Raw genomic sequence first — 19,273 nt, forward strand, 5'->3', positions numbered from 1 at the left:
CGCATATAGTTATTTTATTATTAAATCTTCTTTAAAATTTTAAGTTATAAAAACGACTACATACGTATATAATTAATTTCTTACTGTTTTCATCCAACAAAATAATCGTAGTCACTCGCATCCAATTATTTTATTAATAAATATTCCCTCTGTCCCGGATAATTTGTCCCATTTTTCCATTTCGGTTCGTCCCACATAATTTGTCTCATTTCATTTTTTTACCATTTTTGGTAGTGGACCTCATATTCCACTAACTCATTCCTACTCACATTTTAAAATAAAACTAATATATAAAAGTAGGACTCACATTCCACTAATTTTTCAACTCACTTTACATTACATTTCTTAAAACTCGTGTCCGGTCAAAATGAGACGAATTATCCGGGATGGGGGGGGAATAATCTTTAAAATTATAAATTATAAAAACGACTACATATGTATATACTTAATTTCTTAATGTTATCATCCAACGAAATAATCATAGTCATTCGCATCCAATTGTTTTATTATTAAATAATCTTTAAAAATCTAAATCATAAAAACAACTACATGTGCATATAATTAATTTTTTAATATTATCATCCACTGAATAATAATAGTTATTCGCATACAATTATTTTATTATTAAATCATCTTTACAACTCTAAGTTATAAAAATGACTACATATAACATACTTAATATAATTAATTTTTTAGTGTTTTCATCCAATGAATTACAAAATAATACTCCATCTGTCCCCAAAGAGTATGAACTTTGGGTTCCGGCACGAGTTTTAATGCATTATTGGTAAAGTAAGAGAGAGAGATAGAGAAAGTTTTTTTTATGTATTGTTAGTGGAGAATGAGTCTCAACTCATTTGAGAGAAGAAAGTTTCCAAAATTAGAATATTCATACTCTTTGGGGACGGATGAAAAAGGAAATAGTGCATACTTTTCAGGGACGGAGGGAGTAATAGTCATTCGCATTCAGTTATTTCATTATTAAGTCATCTTTACAATTCAAGTTATAAAAACGCATATGTATTTAGTAATTAATTTCTTTGTGTTTTTATTTCATTAACTTTCAACTCACTTTCTATTATACTATTTCTTAAAATTCTTATCGAATCAAAGTGAGACACATGTTGGGAGACGGAGGGAGTATAATTTTTGTCAATTTGTCTTTACTCTAATTGGAAAAGGCAATAAATTCTAAGTTATCTCAAATAAAACCATTAATTGGAGACTTGAACTTTCGATCTATTGATTGAAAAAGAAATGTTATAGTGAATAACAGTAAAAGATTCACTTTGTTGCCTAGTTGGAATTCTGCCTCACTGAAGCGAGCCACGTGCTACCAGTAACACTATTGGCTACCATCGGGTGCTACGGTACCCGAATCGTCGCACCCTTCTCAGTCATGAACGATAGACTCGACCTACTAGAATAACCATTGACCATCTCTCGACTTACTGGGGCCGGGAGCCCGGCTCCGGCAACGAAGGAACGTCTTTCACCATTAAAACCCCATGATTTTTTATAGTCCGAAGAAAAGCCCCCAAAAAGTAGTTGTTGCTTCAATTCAGCCAATTTTTGAGATGCAGCCATCAACTTGCAAAATTCAACCCTAGATGAGGTTGATGAGTGGTTATCCATATAGGGAATGTGATTATTCATCAAATTCAAACTATTATTCATCTCAAGCTTTGATGATCCAATCTTTTCATTTGCACAAACCTCCTTCGTCTTCTTCTCCCTCTTCGTCTTCTTAGCGGATTCAGAAGCAACCATGACTCTCATCTCATCGCGCATACGCGCAAACATGGTCTCCTTGGCAGATGCAAGCTCGCGAACTAGAGAATCCGCGAACACCTTTAGATCTTTCAGCATTCCCTCATCTTTCAAGCTTTGTTTCTTCTTCTTATTCTTCTTCATCGTTGTCACTTTCTTCTTCCGCTTGATTTGTTTTAGCTTCTTTTCTTCAACTCTCACGGTGCCATGGCTTCGTGGATAGTCATCATCCTCATCGCCTTCATCCTTCGCAAACAAGACTTGCTTGTTTGACGACCCTTCTTCATCATCGCTTGAGGAGTCTACGACGGCGTTGCTGCTCCGAACCTCCCATATCTTCGCAAATCCTTCGTCTTGCTTCATCAATCACACACACACAAAATCCTCACTAATCAAATAATTAAAAGAAAAAAGAAAAGGAAAACACTTCTATAAATTACCATTAAAAAAAATATGCTTTCCACAAGAAATAGCTGTATTCCCTGTTATAAATATCTCGATCTTCCCTATATGAGTGAAAAGATAAAATCTCTCAGGCTGAAATTTCAAGAATTTTCACTCAACGAGGGAATGAAAAGATATGATTTCCAATCTTACTATATTTTTTGGCTTATTTTCTATGTTTTGATATTGTAAACAGAACCCCGTTTATGCAATCTTAGTTATAGAGTTTTCTTATCACGTTTTGAATCAAGATTTTTAGTGTCTCTCTCTTTTTTCTTGTTTTAGAGATTTTCGAATTCCAGAGATATTTCGTTTGTTGGTTTAATCTGATTTTATATGGCTGTGATAATTAATTCCTATATATGGTGGGGTGGCAGATGGGGCTAATTAATTAACCCACGACTAAATTCTGGAAAGCAAATAACGATTGTCTGACAAATATATTAGCGTTTCCTTGTTGAATTTTTTTTTTTAATTGATGTTTTTCACTAAAAGGTACTACTATCATTTTAAAATTGAAATATTTGTTTAATTGGATTTATGGATTATGAAGATATTTCTTTAAGGGACAGCCAGAATGGAACAATATTTGTACTCCTACCTTTTAAACCCAAGTTGATATTTAAAGTAAGCGAATTGGGGTTTAACATTTATCATAGGGCATTAACTTGGTGCAATATCATTTAAAATATGACGTTGTTCACATAATACTTTCAAGACCAATTGTATTAGATGACAAAAGGAGAAGAAAGAATTACTGAACCACAGGAATTCCATCTCGAATCGAAGCCCACACACTTTTTGTAAACATTTTCACAAATCTCAACTCTCTCATATCATACCTCCACTTTTACCAAGTCCAAATCTTCCCCTCTACTCTGAATCCGACTCCACGCTTCCCATCGCCTTCAACCCTCTTGGTCTCTAAATAAATCAAACAACAATTTAATGAACCAGAGAGATTTTTAAAGGCCACGTCCGGGATTCAAACCTCAGACCAACACCCTTGGCCTAGAAAGAGAGTGAAAGGGAGGACGAAGCGGTACCTTCTTAGAAACCTTCTTCTCTCTGACCTCGTACCTTTCCAAGGTCAGATCGCATAACCATGCGCCTGGACTAACCAACTGCAAATGCACAACATTATAGAACTCAGATTCCTAAGATAAGTGACTTTCTTGATAATTCGCTCTACTACTTTATAGTACTACTTTATATAGCTGAACTTCAACACAAACAACCCAAAAAAAGGCGCTGTCATCACATAAAAGAATGAACAAGAAAACAGAGCCCCCACCAAAACCAATTATTGCATCAGTAGTTCCATAACAATTAATTAAAAACTTGCAGTAAAATACTCAAATTGTGGTGGTGGTGCGAGGCTACTATTATGAGCAACTTAAAACCAAAAAACTAAGGACTATATAATCATTTCCATGTAGAATTTCTCTTACATTAGAAAAGAATAAATGCAAGTTGCATACAACTACTTCCATTTCCAAGTAATTGAACAACAGATAATCCAAGTTGAATTTGTTGAACAGTCACATATACTTTTGGTGTGAATTTGTAGTAAATGATGGAACACAAAGTCGCTGTTCATATACGACCAAAATGGATGAGCAAAACGTGAATATTGCACATAGATTGCACCTACCTATGCTGCTGCCATGTCTGAATGAGAGGTTCTTTTTTTTCTCAAGCTATGTATTCACTCGAGCTACATATTTTACGCACTTCATTTAATTTGTGCAAGTATTACCTAACACAGACAAAAAGGATAGCTAAAATAAAGTTCCGTGTTTTCTTATGCTTGGTTTTTCGTGATACGAAATCTAGATCAATCTTTCTTTACACACTCCAATACCCATATTAACTTTATTGCTATATAATTACACTAAAGGAATGAAATATTTCCTTACCTAACACGAGATGAATCGCACTAAAAATACAAAATTTTCATGTTTTTGATAACTTCTCAAACCAAAGATTCAAGTATACAACAAGAAGGGATTTGATAAATGGAGGAATGGTAAGCCTTACGTTGAGTGTGCGTTGGATAAACTTGGCTCGCTTCTTTGGTCTTTGCGGGAGCTTGGACCCTTTGATTGCCATGAAATCTTCTTCCTTCTCTTTGTTTGTCAGGGCGATCACAAATTTCGGCGGCCACATCGCCAAGATGGTGGTGTCGCCGCCAGAAGACGAGCCGCCCTTTTTCTCATCGTGGCCTGTCCCGGATGACCCGGAGCCAACACCTCCACTGCCGTGTTGATAGTGGTTGTCGTTGCGGTGACTAGAATTATTGTTGTTGTTCTTGGTACTATTACTGTTTCCGGTGGTACCACCCCTCTTCTCTCCTCTTTCAGGGGATGTCAAACCCCTTACTCCGTTGCTGTGTCCTCTCATACCAAGAGAACTCTCTGAATTCCTAAAGATTGAATACAGCAAATAGCAAATCACATCACTATTCATAACATATGTAATAAAATACAAAATTCAACAACTTCCAAGATGAATTTCACAACATACATAAAAAATTGGTATACTAGTGAGAATTAATACTGACTACAGTATAATATAAAAACAATAGACGATTAAAGATTTTTAGAAAGGGTATGAGGGGAAATTACAGAAATAGCCTTGTGGGGAGTTCTGGAACAGAGATTTCGACTACGATGATTTCACATCATATATCAAAAATTGTTATACCAGTGAAAAATAATACTGAATATACATATAAAAACAATAAAAATTAAAGATTTTTAAAAGGGGGCGGAGGAGAAATTACAGAAATAGCCTTCTAGGAGACTTCTGGATCAGAGATTTGGGTGAGTTGTTTTAAAGAGAGTATATGGTTTTCTGATATGGGTCAGCGCCTTTTATTTAATAGTTATATATATACTACAAGAGACGTGGTATTTGAGGGCAGTGTGTGCAAATACAGAGAGAGAGAGATACCATACCAAAGCGTGAGTTGGTTTTTGGAAGAATCTGAGCCGTTGGATTGAATTCGTTACCCACTGTTTAATAATTTATGCATACTAATCTTGAATTACAAAATGTGGCGTGGATCAGGAAGATAACAATTCATTGCCAAAGGAGTGGAAATGAGAGATAAATAGTGGCCCACTTCCCGAAGCCAACCAATTAGCAGTTTCCAAGAAATGAAGGGAAAATGGCATCACTCCACATTATTCAATCTTTAATTGCTATAGACGAAATTTGTTTTCATTTTTGCTTTTTTGCCGAAACCAAAAATACAATTATCAACGCACATTAAAAAACCATTTATCCACACGAATTATTGCATGAAAAAAGGAAATAAATTCGGTGAAGAATAAGGATTACTTTACCTTTTTATAGATCCAAATAAAACAACTTTGATTAAAAACAGTATCAAAATTCAAATCTAGGGCAAATAAGTCAACATATAAAGAAAAAAGATAAATAGACAAAAGTAAAATAGAGCATTATTTTTGGGGAAAATTACCTCAAAATTCGATGAGACGGAGAGGCCGGCCGCTGACGGAGGTTCAAATAGCCGTTACCACCACCGTTACTCTTATTAGTATTGAGCTGATTCGAGTTGGGATCTTCTCTCTTGATGAGATCCGACCTGACAACCCGGCGATCGATCCGGGTGGTGGCCCGCTGAACCGGAATCGAGTTGTTATTGGTGTGGTCCTTGGCCTGGAACTTCATGCAGCGTAGCCTTTTCCTGTTGCCCCACTGCAAGACGAAGTCGGACGACGTCGTAGCGGCTGACTTGGATTCAGATCTCACCAATAAGCCGTCTTTATTGGTGGAGTGAGGAATGTTCCTATCCATCGCCCCCCCTTTTGTACGCCTGTACGCCGTCAAGTAACATTTGCTTCTCGTTATTAACGGAAGTTAAAGGCTCTGTTAAGTAAATTACTGTGGAATTTTTGGGCCAATAATGGTGTAACCAAAAAGGAAGATAAGATTTAAAATAAAAAGAAGATCACCGAGTTTCAAATGGGCAGACTTTTCGGCCAAATGCAGGTAAAGAGATAAAATAGAATACTGCGCAATCATCGTGAGGGGTGAAGAATTTGGGGAAAATAGTTGTATACTGGAATTCTGCACCAAAATTCAGATATACAAGTGGAGAAGAATTGAATGCGTGGTTCAATTGACTGAATGAATAGATTTGATTTTTTTTCTGGAAAAAGATAATGTCAGGAGCAGAGCACTCCGTTGTGGTTTTTGACATTTTTGGGTTGATTTGCTCATGTGGCGAGGAAAATTGTTGATGTATGACACAGGAAGAAACGGCAATTTTTCTACAAATTAGCTCTTGGTTTTTTAGGTCAAAATTTTCAGATAGAGGAAATTTTTTCGGAAAAAAAAACATTGTTGGAGATTCACAAAATTCGAATTGTGAAGACGAAGAGATTTGGGCAAACTTTGAGACAGAGCACTTGAATTAAACATGAAGAAACTGGCGATGGATGAAGCTGAAACGATTTGAATATCACGTTCCAGAGAGAGAGAGAGAGAGAGGGAGAGACGGAGGGAGACGAAGGAAAGAAAAATCACCATTACCTGTTCTCCACCACTGAAACCTACAACCTCTGCCGATTAAATCTGATAAATAAATATCAGTAAAGCCGGAGTCCTCCAAATCTGCAACAACAGGCAACCAAAAAAATGTCGTCACGCACACAAAATGTAAATCATACACCAATTTTCTAATATTATCCCAAACAAATTACCTTGGTCTCCAACTTGGATGTTAACAGAGTTGAACCTCTCAAAAAAATTCAGCAGAAACGAATTGACGTCGCATACGCCTCAAAAAACAAGCAGAATCCACAGCAATTTAAGCTGATTTGCTCCCAAACAGCGCTGAGAATAGCGCTTTCAACAGAGAAACAGGAAGGATTCTGAGGTTTCTTCGATCGATTGCGATCCTCTCATCCCCGAAACCGATCTCAAATCTCTCAAAAATTCACCTGTTGAGAAAAATTCAAACAGTATTATTACAAAACAACCGAAGGAATCAAAGTAGAATTACAAAATAATGATAATTACAAACCTTGCGACACAAATCGTCTTCCAAATATCAATCGAAAGGCATCAAATCAGCACAATCGAACTTGAATATGTTCTAAAACACATATACAGTCATTGAAACTCCAGAATTTAATTGTATGCGAAACTTTCTTCAGTTAAACTAGCAGAAATTGAGAATTTCTCACTATTAAATCGTTTGATCATTACAAAATCACTGCATTACCACTCAGAAGATAACACAGCCCTCCAAATTTGTGAGAGAAACTAGAGATGGAGAGAGGTTTTCTACTTAAATGTGAAGAAAGAACACAAAAATACGAAATACTCTTTGATGGATCCGCGAATTTCTGATGTTAGTAAATGCTGGTAGAGAATAAAGACTACGACACAATGAATTTACGTGGTTCGATTTACTGAAGTAAATCTACGTCCACGGGAAGAAGGGAGGGCAAGATTGTATTGCTTGATCTGGGATTACAGCTTACAACACAGACTTGCTATATGATCTTTTATCTCTAGAGAGCTTAACCCTGTTCTATCTGATCTAAGTTCTATTTATACATTGAACTGAGATCGTGGCTTGCATCACCACTAATGATGGTTGTGGATGTCGTGGAGGTCATGGCCTAAGATCGTGGATGTAGCGTAGGTCATGGCCTACGATCGTGGCCTGAGTTGACACCACGTGGTAGTGGGTGTGTTGGAAGTTGTGGAAATCCTGTATGGGTCCACTAACTCCTTGTTCGGTCGAATGCTGAGACCGAACTGCTTTGGTTGCCGATCTGAGAGTAGAGCTTGATGCCGACCTGAGAGCAGAGCTTGATTGGTTGGCTTTTACCGAGCTGTAGGCTGAGGCCGAACTCTTTGGTAATGCCGAACCACGTAGATTTACTTCAGTAAATCGAACCACGTAAATTCATTGTGTCGTAGTCTTTATTCTCTACCAGCATTTACTAACATCAGAAATTCGCGGATCCATCACTCTTCTTTCTCTTTGGAGCCTCCAGTTTTATACAGTCCAGTTCTCCATCTTCAATCTGGACCGTTAAATTATCATAAACGGTGTTGATCACTCATCGTTTCGCCTGTTAGATGACGGCGTTACTCTGTCCCATCGCTAGTTGGAATGTGAAGACTCGCGACGGCGAACGTTAACGGAATACCTTACGCTGTTTGCAGGCATTTTATGTAATGAATTTTTATTTGCAATAAAATAATGGTGGAGCTTTCTCGCTAACCGGTGCTCTGGCATGCGATTAAGTTAACCATGGTTAATTAAATGTATTAAGGTTAGCTTCTGCATGTATCTAATCTTGCTTTGAATTTTTAACCAACATCAAATTTGAAGGTTTTGAGAAGCCAATGATACCCAAGGGTAGTACGGATGTCAATCGGGCAGAACCTATTCGGGTTGCCGGTCAATCAGGTGCTGGCTAATCGGGTTGTGATCTTTCGGGTTATAAAAGTTCAACCATAACCCTAAAAGCTCGGGTTTCGAGCTAGCCCATTGAGTTGCGACCGATAAGATTAACAAGCGATCAATCCAATAAATAATGACAAAAATTAGTTATATTCATAAAATGTAAAATATTTAGTTATGCTAATTTGGGATATATGCTTAAACTCAATCATAAACATGATCAAATACTAACATTTGAGATATTTCGTGAAATTTTAATGCATATTTTAGAAATTTAAATATTTTTTAACTGAAATTGAAGTTTTTAATTTATCTATCAATTATTATATTAGTAAAAATTCAATATATAATTTGTGTATTTAATACTATAAAATTGAAAGTTTTTTTTAGTTATCTCTATTATAAAATTAATCAATGATGTGTCTAATTAGGAGTAAAAAACTAGAATAATAGAAATTTTATCAGGTTTTCGGGTCTAGCCCTAACGGTTTGCGGGTTAATCAAGTGCGGGCTAATCGGATTTTAATTTGATCAGACTAGGAATCTAGTCCTAACCCTATAAATCTGGCGAGCTATTCGGATCCGCTCACGGATTACGGGCTACACTAACACCCCTAGCCAAGGGTTCGTCACAACAAACTAGTGCATAATTTGAACATCGTCGTCACTATAATAAGTCGGGAGCACGTTTTATATATAAGACGTGATTTCTAAATTTGCGCATTTAAAACTAATAGTTTGCAATTAAAAGACTAAAGCTTATTTTAGAATTTGAATAAAAATATCAAATTTATTAGACATGTAGACTGTCAATCGCGGAATATATTCAACTAACTGATAAGCATTAGACTTACCGGACTTGGTAATTTGTGTTTGAACTCAATCAAGTAGTCAAGTCATATCAATCTTTATATTATCATGCCATCAAAGTTTTGGTATCAATATATGAATAGGGCGAATTTATATTATCATGTCATCAAAATTCCACGTACTCATAATGACAAAAATCATAATTTCACCAAACATCAATAAAGAAAAATAAAGAGCCATCCATTAAAAAAAGAGTGAACTACAAAAATTATCGTTGGACTATGTGTTTATCTCGCTCATAGTCTCTGAACATTAAAAATATTGTCAGACATCCATGGACTAAGGATTTATCTCGAAATTGGTCATTATGCCCTTTTTTATACGAAAATACCATTTTTAGGGTTTGGGCAATTTGGTCTTTATACGCTTTTAACATTTTAAGTCTGATATTATTTTAATGATGTATTAACTCTGATATTATTTCAAAATTATCATTCTTCTTCCCTTTTGTCATCATTCACTTTGTTTGTTTATTTTAATATTAGATTTAATTTTATAAAATTAAATTTTAAATTTAGATTTTTAAATATCAATATATTTTGTTAATAAAATTATTATTTATGGACACTATAAATATTGATTAAAACAATTAATTATTTTCATTTAATATAATATTCAGTTGAATCGAAGAAGTACAAAAATAATATTAATCATGATGGAAAAATAAGAGCTATTCTACTTAGCCTTCGTTCGGTTGATATAATTGTTTGTGATTATATATTATAAAGTTGACTAAAAATTTTATATAGGAGTATTTTGTTTAAATTTTCTAATTGATTATGATTGTTTTCAAATAAATAAACGAAAATTATATAAGTCTTACATTAGATGCATATTTATTTCAGAATAATCGTGTTATATGATCTATTTATGATTAAAACTATTAAATATTGATTAAAACTAAGTTGGCATCGGCATACCTTATTGATTAAATATTAGACACTATCAAATATTGATTAAAACTATTAATTTTTGTTATTTAATAATTTTAATAATTAATAAAAATTTATTGATATTTAAAAATCTAAATTTTAATTTTAATTTTATAAAATTAAATCTAATATTGAAATAAAGAAACAAAGTGAAGGATGACAAAATGGAAGAAGAATGATAATTTTGAAATAGTATCATATTTAGTATATCACTGAAATAATATCAGATTTAAAATGTTAGAAGTATAAAAAGACCAAATTGCCCAAACCATCAAAAGGGTATTTTCGTATAAAAAATGGCAAAAAGACTAATTTTGAGATAAACCCTTGGTCCATGAATGTTTGACGATATTTTTAAAATCCAGGGACTATGAGCGAGATAAACCTATAGTCTAAGGACTATTTTTTGTAGTTCACTCATTAAAAAATAAATAGAAGGATGTGCGGAATGTTGAGCAAAGAGTTGACCAAATGTTGAATTTCATTGTTTTAAGCTAGAGGCAAATTTATTTGAAAATTTAGTAGGAGTAGTATGTTCCTCTGAAAAAACGGCTTTATTTCTCAAAAACTAAGTTGCCGGCTAACTTATATTTTTTACTACTTATTAATTTTCTCTGATTTAATAATGCATATATCACTACTTATTAATTTTCTCTTGTAACATAAATGTTGAAGTTGTTTGCAACTCAAGAAATGCCCACAATTTCAGTACACAGTGTAACCAATTTGATCATATGAACAAGAATAGGGCCTTTATATTCCTGACCACCAATAACATTTTCAATATATATATATATATAAATATAACATCAAGCTCATCTTCATATCTACAAGCTCAAATCCAGGCCCAATGCTTCTGCACATACCCCGGCTGCAAGGCAACAGCGAATCAAGCGCTGAAGCCCCTATAGAGAGAGCTCCAAGGGTTGGAAGGGAAGGTGGTGCAAGCTTGCGCTGAAGCCTCGGTCATCGCCTCAATCTTCACACCCTTGTTGCAAATGTTGGCAAAAGCTCGCATATGCTTCATCCCGTACTGGGATAGCGCCCCACAGCACGCCTCAAATGTCCTAACCTGTAATTGCAGATAGGAACGAACATGTTCCTGAATTAAACGAGTAGGGAATGGAACAAAGAAGCGATGAATGTTTATGGGATGTGTTAAGTGTTGTTACCATGGTTTTCATACAGCTCCAGTCTTCTACAAGAGGTTTCCCAGTAGGTTGGATGTAGTTCATGACTTCGTGGCTCTTCTCAATCCCGAAGAGGAATTTGCCGATCAGTTTGATGCTGTTGTCAACGTGTGCGCGGTGTGCCATAGCCTCAGCGAGCTGGATCTGAGCTTCAGCCTTGCGATCAGAACCTTCAGCAGCCTTGCGAAACTGCAAGTAGGAACCAAAAATGTGAGCTATGTTACATTTATTTTATCCTCGTTTGATCTTTTCTATATTCCGATTGATCTAATAAGTTGAAACACACAAGTGCAGAGGAAACAAAGTGATCAAACTCGATTTGGCACACTTACCTTATGCCAGAAATGCAGGAGATCAGCGTCGCGCTGGTTGACAGCTTGTGAAGATGGCAACAGAGAATTGTCCACCGCAAAAGTGAGATTATCATTGGCAGGATCTGTGCCAATATACAGATAAAGAGCCTCCGTGTTTAGCTTCACGTCGCCATATTGCATGACGTGGGAGCCATACTCACCATTGTCATTCGCTGTTCGCTTCTTGACCTAAACATCCAGTTAAAGGTCATATTTCTTCACAAATTGAATATCACTTGGTATGTGTAGGAATCCTCATTTGAGCAAAGAACAAATTTAGTTTCGGCAGATCTTACCAGCTCGTACTGCTGCTTCAAAGTTTCAGTCCGGAGATTGTGCACGTCACTGTTGATAAACACCACAAAGTCGATATTGATCAGGAAAACAATACATCAGAAAACATAGTTTCAGAACTAGCTAGACAACATTACACAAGAAAACATAGCTTCAGAATTAGCTAGACAACCACCCCACGACTCTCACTATCATCCTTACGAAACTATGCCAGTCTTTTGAGTGACATCAAGATAAAGTTCCCTTACAAGAGATATCACTTACACTCTAGGAATTTTTCTTACTCGCATACACAAAGACCATATATGAATAAAGATTTAATGAAGTCCAAAAGTTTGGTGTATATGTGGTATTAATTACCTATCTTCCATCCAGGCAATACTATAGAGGTCGCCCAAGCAGGTGTCATTCAGGGGGAGGACTCGGGTTATCTCCTGGGCAGTAGGTTCCCCAACTATTCTCAATCGCATTTGCTGCAGTTGTTGCATATATGTTCAAGCCTTCGGGAAGAAGACCTTCGAATATGCTTCCAGATTCACATGCTTCCAAATAAAATACCTATGGCATAATATGGAGATATTTAGGTTTCCTTTATTTTTTGCTTCAGAGATGAACAATTCCACAAAAAATAATGCCTGTAATCAAATTACCAGGCTCTTATATGTCCCAGCAGCATGCTTCTGTCTCAAGACATCATTTAGGTCATTTGCATATATATATGGTCCGGCAGGCGTCCCTGAGTATACATAACAGCATCAAGAATAATCAGTCCAACACACAAACTCTATTAACGATTAATACTCGGTCCAATGCATACAACTGATTGATAGAGGACATTCTCTCAATGTATTCTGCAGATTTCTTTCAACTTATGTTTATCTTTTTGTTTGTTAGTTTATCTTTTCAAAGTTTGAGTATGTTAGGGAGTCTTTAGTTTGTTAGAGTTCTAATTCAAGTTGGAGTCTTTAGTAGAGTCTATAAACATATTTATGGTTCTTAGTTTAAGGTGTCCAAAAAAATAGTTAAGTCCAGTGATTTGGTGTGAAGGCCTCAGTGGAGGAGTGGCCCTCTACGAAGGGAGGTGTCATCCTCTATCAAGAACATACTACTATTTCCTTAGACAATGGAATGCATAGGATGGCTTTTCTTTGCAATATATCAAAAGAATTTACTAACCAAGAATTCCAGGACCACCATGATCTGTGTAATATATGAAGATGTGATCGTTCGGACCGCTGTCCACAACCTTGCCACTACCTCCTTTCACTGCAGTTTTGTTGCCAAGAATCACAGCGTAAAAGTTTTCAGCAGTTACTGCATCTCCAACATAATCCTGCCCCAATTAACTATATGAGGAAACCATGGCTTTTTCTACAACTGACAAGCAACTAGGACACTTAAAATGGACACATACCTTTGGAACTCCCTGGTAAACATCATCACCATGCGGGTTGTTGATGATGACACCAGGCCGAGGGTTTTCACTATTATTGGCAATGTCATCATACATGAAAACAACAATGTTTTCATCCTTCAGACCACCTTTCTTTAAGATTTGATACGCATGGCACACGTCAGCCTAGTACAATAAAAGGAACATGCTTCAGCTTCACTGATCCGATACAGATGAAAATCGCGGTCGTTCACACATAAAACAAGGCATGAATAGCAAGCTGGACCAATATAAGCAAATAACATATAGGTTGCTTTCATGTGCCTTTTTTGCAATATCACCTTCTTTGTTCTATCATTTCTTTCTGGATATTTTCATGTTCAGGCCAAGTTTACTAATCAAATTGCAATTACTAATTATGCTCAGCTTCAATCATATTCAATTCAAGGTAATTAAAAATGCATATCAACAAAAAGGAAAATGTGAATTTTCAACTTAAATTAATTGGGGTTCCGGTGAACCCACTCTCACGAGTCACGACAAAAAGAAATTATGGTTATGATTAATAATCTTTGTGGGCCCGCTATGAATATGCCTTGACAGCCTTGTGCATTACTGAAGCACGCCAAAGATAACTGCTACTTGGAATATATTTATATCTTCCTTAACTTCATTCAATAATTCGTCTTAAACCAAAGTAAAGTTTGCCACTATTAATTTTAATTTTCGAAGTAAGAAAAATCTCAAATTAGAAATAAAATCATGGAAAAAGTTTAATAAACTATATAGAAAACCAATAGTTTAGGCAAACATAAGTCAAACCTATCAAAGTATAACAATTTAGAAAAATTTCAAAATTACTGTAAAAACTAAAAATACTAGTACTGCAATGAATGCGAATGATTCAGTAAACATGAGCTCAGTGAAACTAAGATATAAATCGAAAACAGTTTAAAAACCAAGAAATTAAGCAGAGCAACAAACACTAGCTTAATTAACTTCTAATGATAAAATTAAAACTAAACCAGATAGATACGCTCTACTTCAAAATTAGCTTCCAATAACAAAAAAACAAAATCATTTCATTAGCATAACTACTTGCAGTAGCAGATTTCCAGTAAGCATCAACAAATCAACATAGAAATAAGATAATTAATAAAAATTAGTAACAGAATTTTGATCCGATCACCTGGTGCCGGTAATTCCAGTAGCCGTTGGATCCAGCGAACAGGACGGCCCATCGAGTCCCCTCGGAGTCGGCGGCGGCGGCGCTGAAGAAGCGGCGAGTTTCGGTCGGCAGCTTGAGGAGATCGTGGCGGCCGTGAGCAGCAACGGCCAGGATCGAGAGTGCAAGGACGAAGGGTGCACCGGCGGCGTGGCGTAGCGTATCATTATCCCCGGTATTGAAGGAATATAATTAGCGTTGTGTGATTTGGTGAATCTAAACTGCGCGATTATATAAGATTGAAATTGTAGTTGCGTGTGATTAAAATACGAATTTAATTTAATTATAAAATACTCCGTTTATGCTTTGATGTGAGTTTAAGTGAACAATTTAACAAATATAGGTATTGTGAAATTATAAGTTACAAGTTTGAATTTGTTTACTAGTAGTATGATTTGGTAGTTTATTGTGACGATAAATTTGTAGACTATAATTGATTAATTAAATCTTACTCCGTATTATAGAATTTCGTTTACATTTTAATGCATGCGTGTGTAAGTATGTTGATGAAATAGTATGAGTATGTGTGATTGAAATTGCAAATTCGAAATTATATATGATTAGAAGTAAAGCATACTATCCATTTGAGTGTAAGTATGCTGATGAAATAGTTAGAGTATGTGTGATTGAAATTGCAAATTCGAAATTATATATGATTAGAAGTAAAATATACTATCCATTTGATAAGAATAGATTAGATATAAAAAGATATCTAAAACATGATTTCCATTCGATAAGAAATATTAGATATAAAAAGATATCTAAAACAAGATAAGAAAGGTGAGTTTTTATTTTAATCAAAAACACTCTTTATGGGAGGGGGGTTTAGGCAGACCTCTAACCCGTGAATAAGATCAAAATATAATGTTCCAAAACATGATTCTAGCCCAAAAGTGACTAAGATTCAAAACAAGAACATGAGAATATAAACCAAAGGTCCCACAATCCGAGATCATCCAAGCTATCAAGAGGGAAAAAATGACTAAATAAACAAAAGGATGAGACGAAAATACGATAAAGCTAACCATCATGAGAACAAGATCAATCCACATCTCTACGTCGGAAACGAAAATTAGGATATCCCAGCTGGTCCATCCTAACTAGCGCCTTCAGGTACCGAGGCGCAGAGATTGGGCCGTAGTATGTGAGGGCAGGGGTCTGGACCCCCTACCTGCCAGAAAGTCGGTCGCCCGGTTCCCTTCTCTATAGATATGTGAGAATCGGACATGCCGCTGAGAGAGCCGCTGAGTCTAGCTCTATCCAAATGTGAGTCGAAAGCTTCATAGCCATCTCCAAGCCCCGAATCAGAGCCAAAAGCTCCGCCACAAAGCTCGATGATGCAACAATCGGAGAACAGAAGGCATGCAAAAGACCTCCATCAGACCCGCGAACCAATCCTCCCCCCATCCAGTGTCGATGTAGAGAAGGCACCATCAGTGTTCAGCTTCACCCAAGGGGCATCAGGGGGATGCCATAGGACCATGAGTGACCGCAGAACTCGCTGTCTAGGGAAGCAGGCATGAAATCAACAGACGACGAACATCCCCTCCAATGAGTCGGGGTGATTCTGCCGGCCAGAACAAGCACGTACAGGTGATGAGTGACCTGCCAAATAACATGTGGGTGACGAAAAGGACGACGCCATGCTTGCAGTCGTTCCTCTCCGTCCAAAGAAACCAAGCAATCAAACAGGGAACAAGAAAACTAATATGCAAGGCAGGAGCCCTCTGGAAAGAGGACCTCCGCCAGTGACCTAGTCTAAGTGCAATATCAGTGCTCGTGTGAATCGGTGTGTGCGAAGAAGAAAACCAAGCATCGAAATACTCCCATGTAGAAATCGTCGACTGACTCGAAAAAAAGACATGACTGATGGACTCGACCGAAGGAGACCGACAACATTGACACCTAGACGCTAACTCAATCCCCCTCCCCTGCAGCTTCTCATTCACCGGCAACCTTCCAAACAGTAACCTCCAAATGAACACCGAGATGGTAGGGGTTAATCCTTGATTCCAGATAAGCCCAAAAATCTCCCTCTTCGGCAATCTAGTTCGGATGCTCTCCCAGGCTGATGTCATAGAGAACTCGCCATGGCTAGTCAGACTCCACCGCCTCACATCCTTCGCCCCCAACTCGATCGGCGTGGCTCTGATCTGTTCTATCACATCGGGAGGTACGCCAAACCTGAAAAATAAACTATGCAGCATATCCTCATCCCATGCATGCTCATGCCAATATGATGCAACGGCCTGGGATTGAGGAGGATCATTTGCCGGGACGCACAGTTTCCGGATGGGGCTAGCCCCAAGCCAGACATCATCCCAGAAGCTGATCTTCCCCTCACCCAAGGACCAACGAATATATTCATGCATGTATGACCAAATGCGACGCAAACGACGCCAAGTAGGACTATCATGCGACCAACAAGGAGATGCATGCAAATGGCAAGGAAGGATACTGTACTTCTGGGTCATGAACTGGGCCCATAGAGAATCCTGAGCGAGAAGTCTTCACCACAGCTTGAACCCAAAAGCCACTGCCACTTCACTGAAGAGGCGAATACACGAGCCCCCCTCATCAAAGGGCAAGCAAATCTGTCTCCAAGAAATCCAGTGCAGCTTCCTCTTCTCCCCAACTGTACCCCAAAAAAATCTAGCAAGTATCTGCTCCAACTCGTACAGAAAGCCAAGCAGAGGGCTCATGACCTGTAAGATGTGAAGCGGGATGGCTGCTAAAGTGCTCTTAATCAGAGGCTAATCGGTCTGTAATCCCCCCACGTGACCGGGTTAGGCTTCTTCGGAATGAGAATGATTATGGTTGCCGTGAAGCTTCAGGGCATAAATGCCCCACTGAAGAAGTCTCCAGTAGCTGCAATCACATCACACCCCACAGTGTCCCAGCAATGCTGAAAGAACAGCGAAGTGAACCCGTCCGGCCCAGACACACTATCACCACTGATCTAAAAAACTGCATCCCTAACCTCCTTCTCCTGCATCAGCGAACACAGAGCCTCCTGATCAACTGAATCTGCAGTGTATGGATAAGAGATAAGTCGGGCTGTACAAGGTCCCCAACATCCGATGTCAGAAGCTGCTGAAAGAAGGCTGCCGCCGACTCCCTGATCTCTGTCTCTTCCGTCAGTGCCTGCCCCCCAACCTCGATCGTGTGTATCCTTGATTTAACTCTCTTCTGTCTGACCCAGCCATGAGAGAATTTAGAGTTCCTTTCTCCATCAATAGCCCATCTAATGGCCGCCTTCTGCCTCCAAAATTCTTCCTCCATCTTGGCTGTGACGATGAGCTCTGCAGGCAATCTACTGAATTCTGTTTTATGCGCTGGTATCGGGTCATTATCGAATATGATCTGCGCCTCAAGAACTGTCTGCTCTGCATCCTTTAGGTTCTGGAGGATGTTGTCGAACACCTCTCTATTCCACACCTTTAGGAACTTCTTGACCCTGAGAAGCTTGAGCTGGAGGTTCATCATGCCATTGTACCCTGTTTCTGCCTCCCAGACTCTAGCAATCTCGTCCCTAAAAGTCTCATGTCTTACCCACATATTCTGAAATCTGAAAGCCGGTCTCGTGGTCTGGACAGAAAACTGACATATCGCACCAGCAGTGGCGCGTGATCTGAGCTAAATCTCGCCAAATGTGTGACCCTGGTCGTCGCGAAAACTGATGTCCAATGCTCTCCAATCAATATGTGATCCAACCTCTCCCAAAGTCCCGCTCTGTGCCACGTAAAGATCGGCCCATCAAAACCTGGATCAATCAACTGGCAGTCGGCGATAGCATCAGCAAAATCCATCATGTCTTTGTGTCTGTTTGTATCACTCCCCTGTCTCTCGTCATTGTTCAGGAACATGTTGAAGTCTCCTCCCACAAGCCACGGCCTGTCTTCCACAACCAGGGAGATGTCTCCTAACTTTTCCCAAAGCGCTTGTCTCGTCTCTCTCGTATGTTGCCCATAGACTTGTAACACCCGACTTTTTTTTGTTTATTCTCGAAAGGACGTTGTTACGCATCTGAAAATTTTTCGCCTTTATTTATTTATCGAAAGAAGTATTTCACTTTTAGAACCCAATTGTTATGAGTCCAAAATACATTTTTATTTCTTCCTTTTGAGCCCAATTTTGGAAAAGCCCAACATAAGACCATACCCGATATGCTTCTTCCCAAATCTTTTGTTCAAATCTGTTTCCTTAGAAATAGGAAGCAATCAAAAAAACAATTTCAACCATGTATATATATTCACCCCACACGTCACCCAGTAAAAAAAAGGGAGAGAAGAAACCTAGAGAGTTAGAAAGGAGAGAAGAGGGCGGCGCCGATTGCCGCTGAGGTAGT

At 37.8% G+C, this 19,273-nt stretch overlaps 1 protein-coding gene and 1 pseudogene across 5 annotated transcripts; both read right to left on the reverse strand.

Moving 5' to 3' along the window:
- Positions 1-1,242: 1,242 nt before the first annotated feature.
- LOC121782872 (homeobox protein 2-like) lies at positions 1,243-7,555 on the reverse strand. 5 transcript variants are annotated; one of them, XR_006046470.1, is made up of 9 exons: positions 7,271-7,555; positions 6,948-7,187; positions 6,778-6,858; positions 5,702-6,058; positions 4,255-4,639; positions 3,261-3,338; positions 3,057-3,138; positions 2,211-2,276; positions 1,243-2,123 (listed from the first exon to the last, which is right to left on the reverse strand). XR_006046470.1 is itself a non-coding variant. In XM_042180855.1 (8 exons), the coding sequence occupies exons 4-7, from the start codon at positions 6,037-6,039 to the stop codon at positions 3,088-3,090; spliced, it is 852 nt and encodes a 283-aa protein (XP_042036789.1). In that variant the 5' UTR covers positions 6,040-6,058; positions 6,778-6,858; positions 6,948-7,187; positions 7,271-7,555; the 3' UTR covers positions 1,243-2,123; positions 3,057-3,087. The 5 variants fall into 5 exon arrangements, 3 of the variants coding, with proteins under 3 accessions (XP_042036789.1, XP_042036788.1, XP_042036786.1); XR_006046469.1 differs by having other exon boundaries at positions 1,243-2,127; XM_042180855.1 differs by lacking the exon at positions 2,211-2,276.
- Positions 7,556-11,338: 3,783 nt separating this feature from the next.
- LOC121783088 lies at positions 11,339-15,169 on the reverse strand (annotated as a pseudogene).
- Between the last annotated feature and the right edge of the window lie 4,104 nt (positions 15,170-19,273).

The sequence above is a fragment of the Salvia splendens genome, chromosome 20 (assembly GCF_004379255.2).
Source record: "Salvia splendens isolate huo1 chromosome 20, SspV2, whole genome shotgun sequence".
Lineage (NCBI taxonomy): Eukaryota > Viridiplantae > Streptophyta > Magnoliopsida > Lamiales > Lamiaceae > Salvia > Salvia splendens.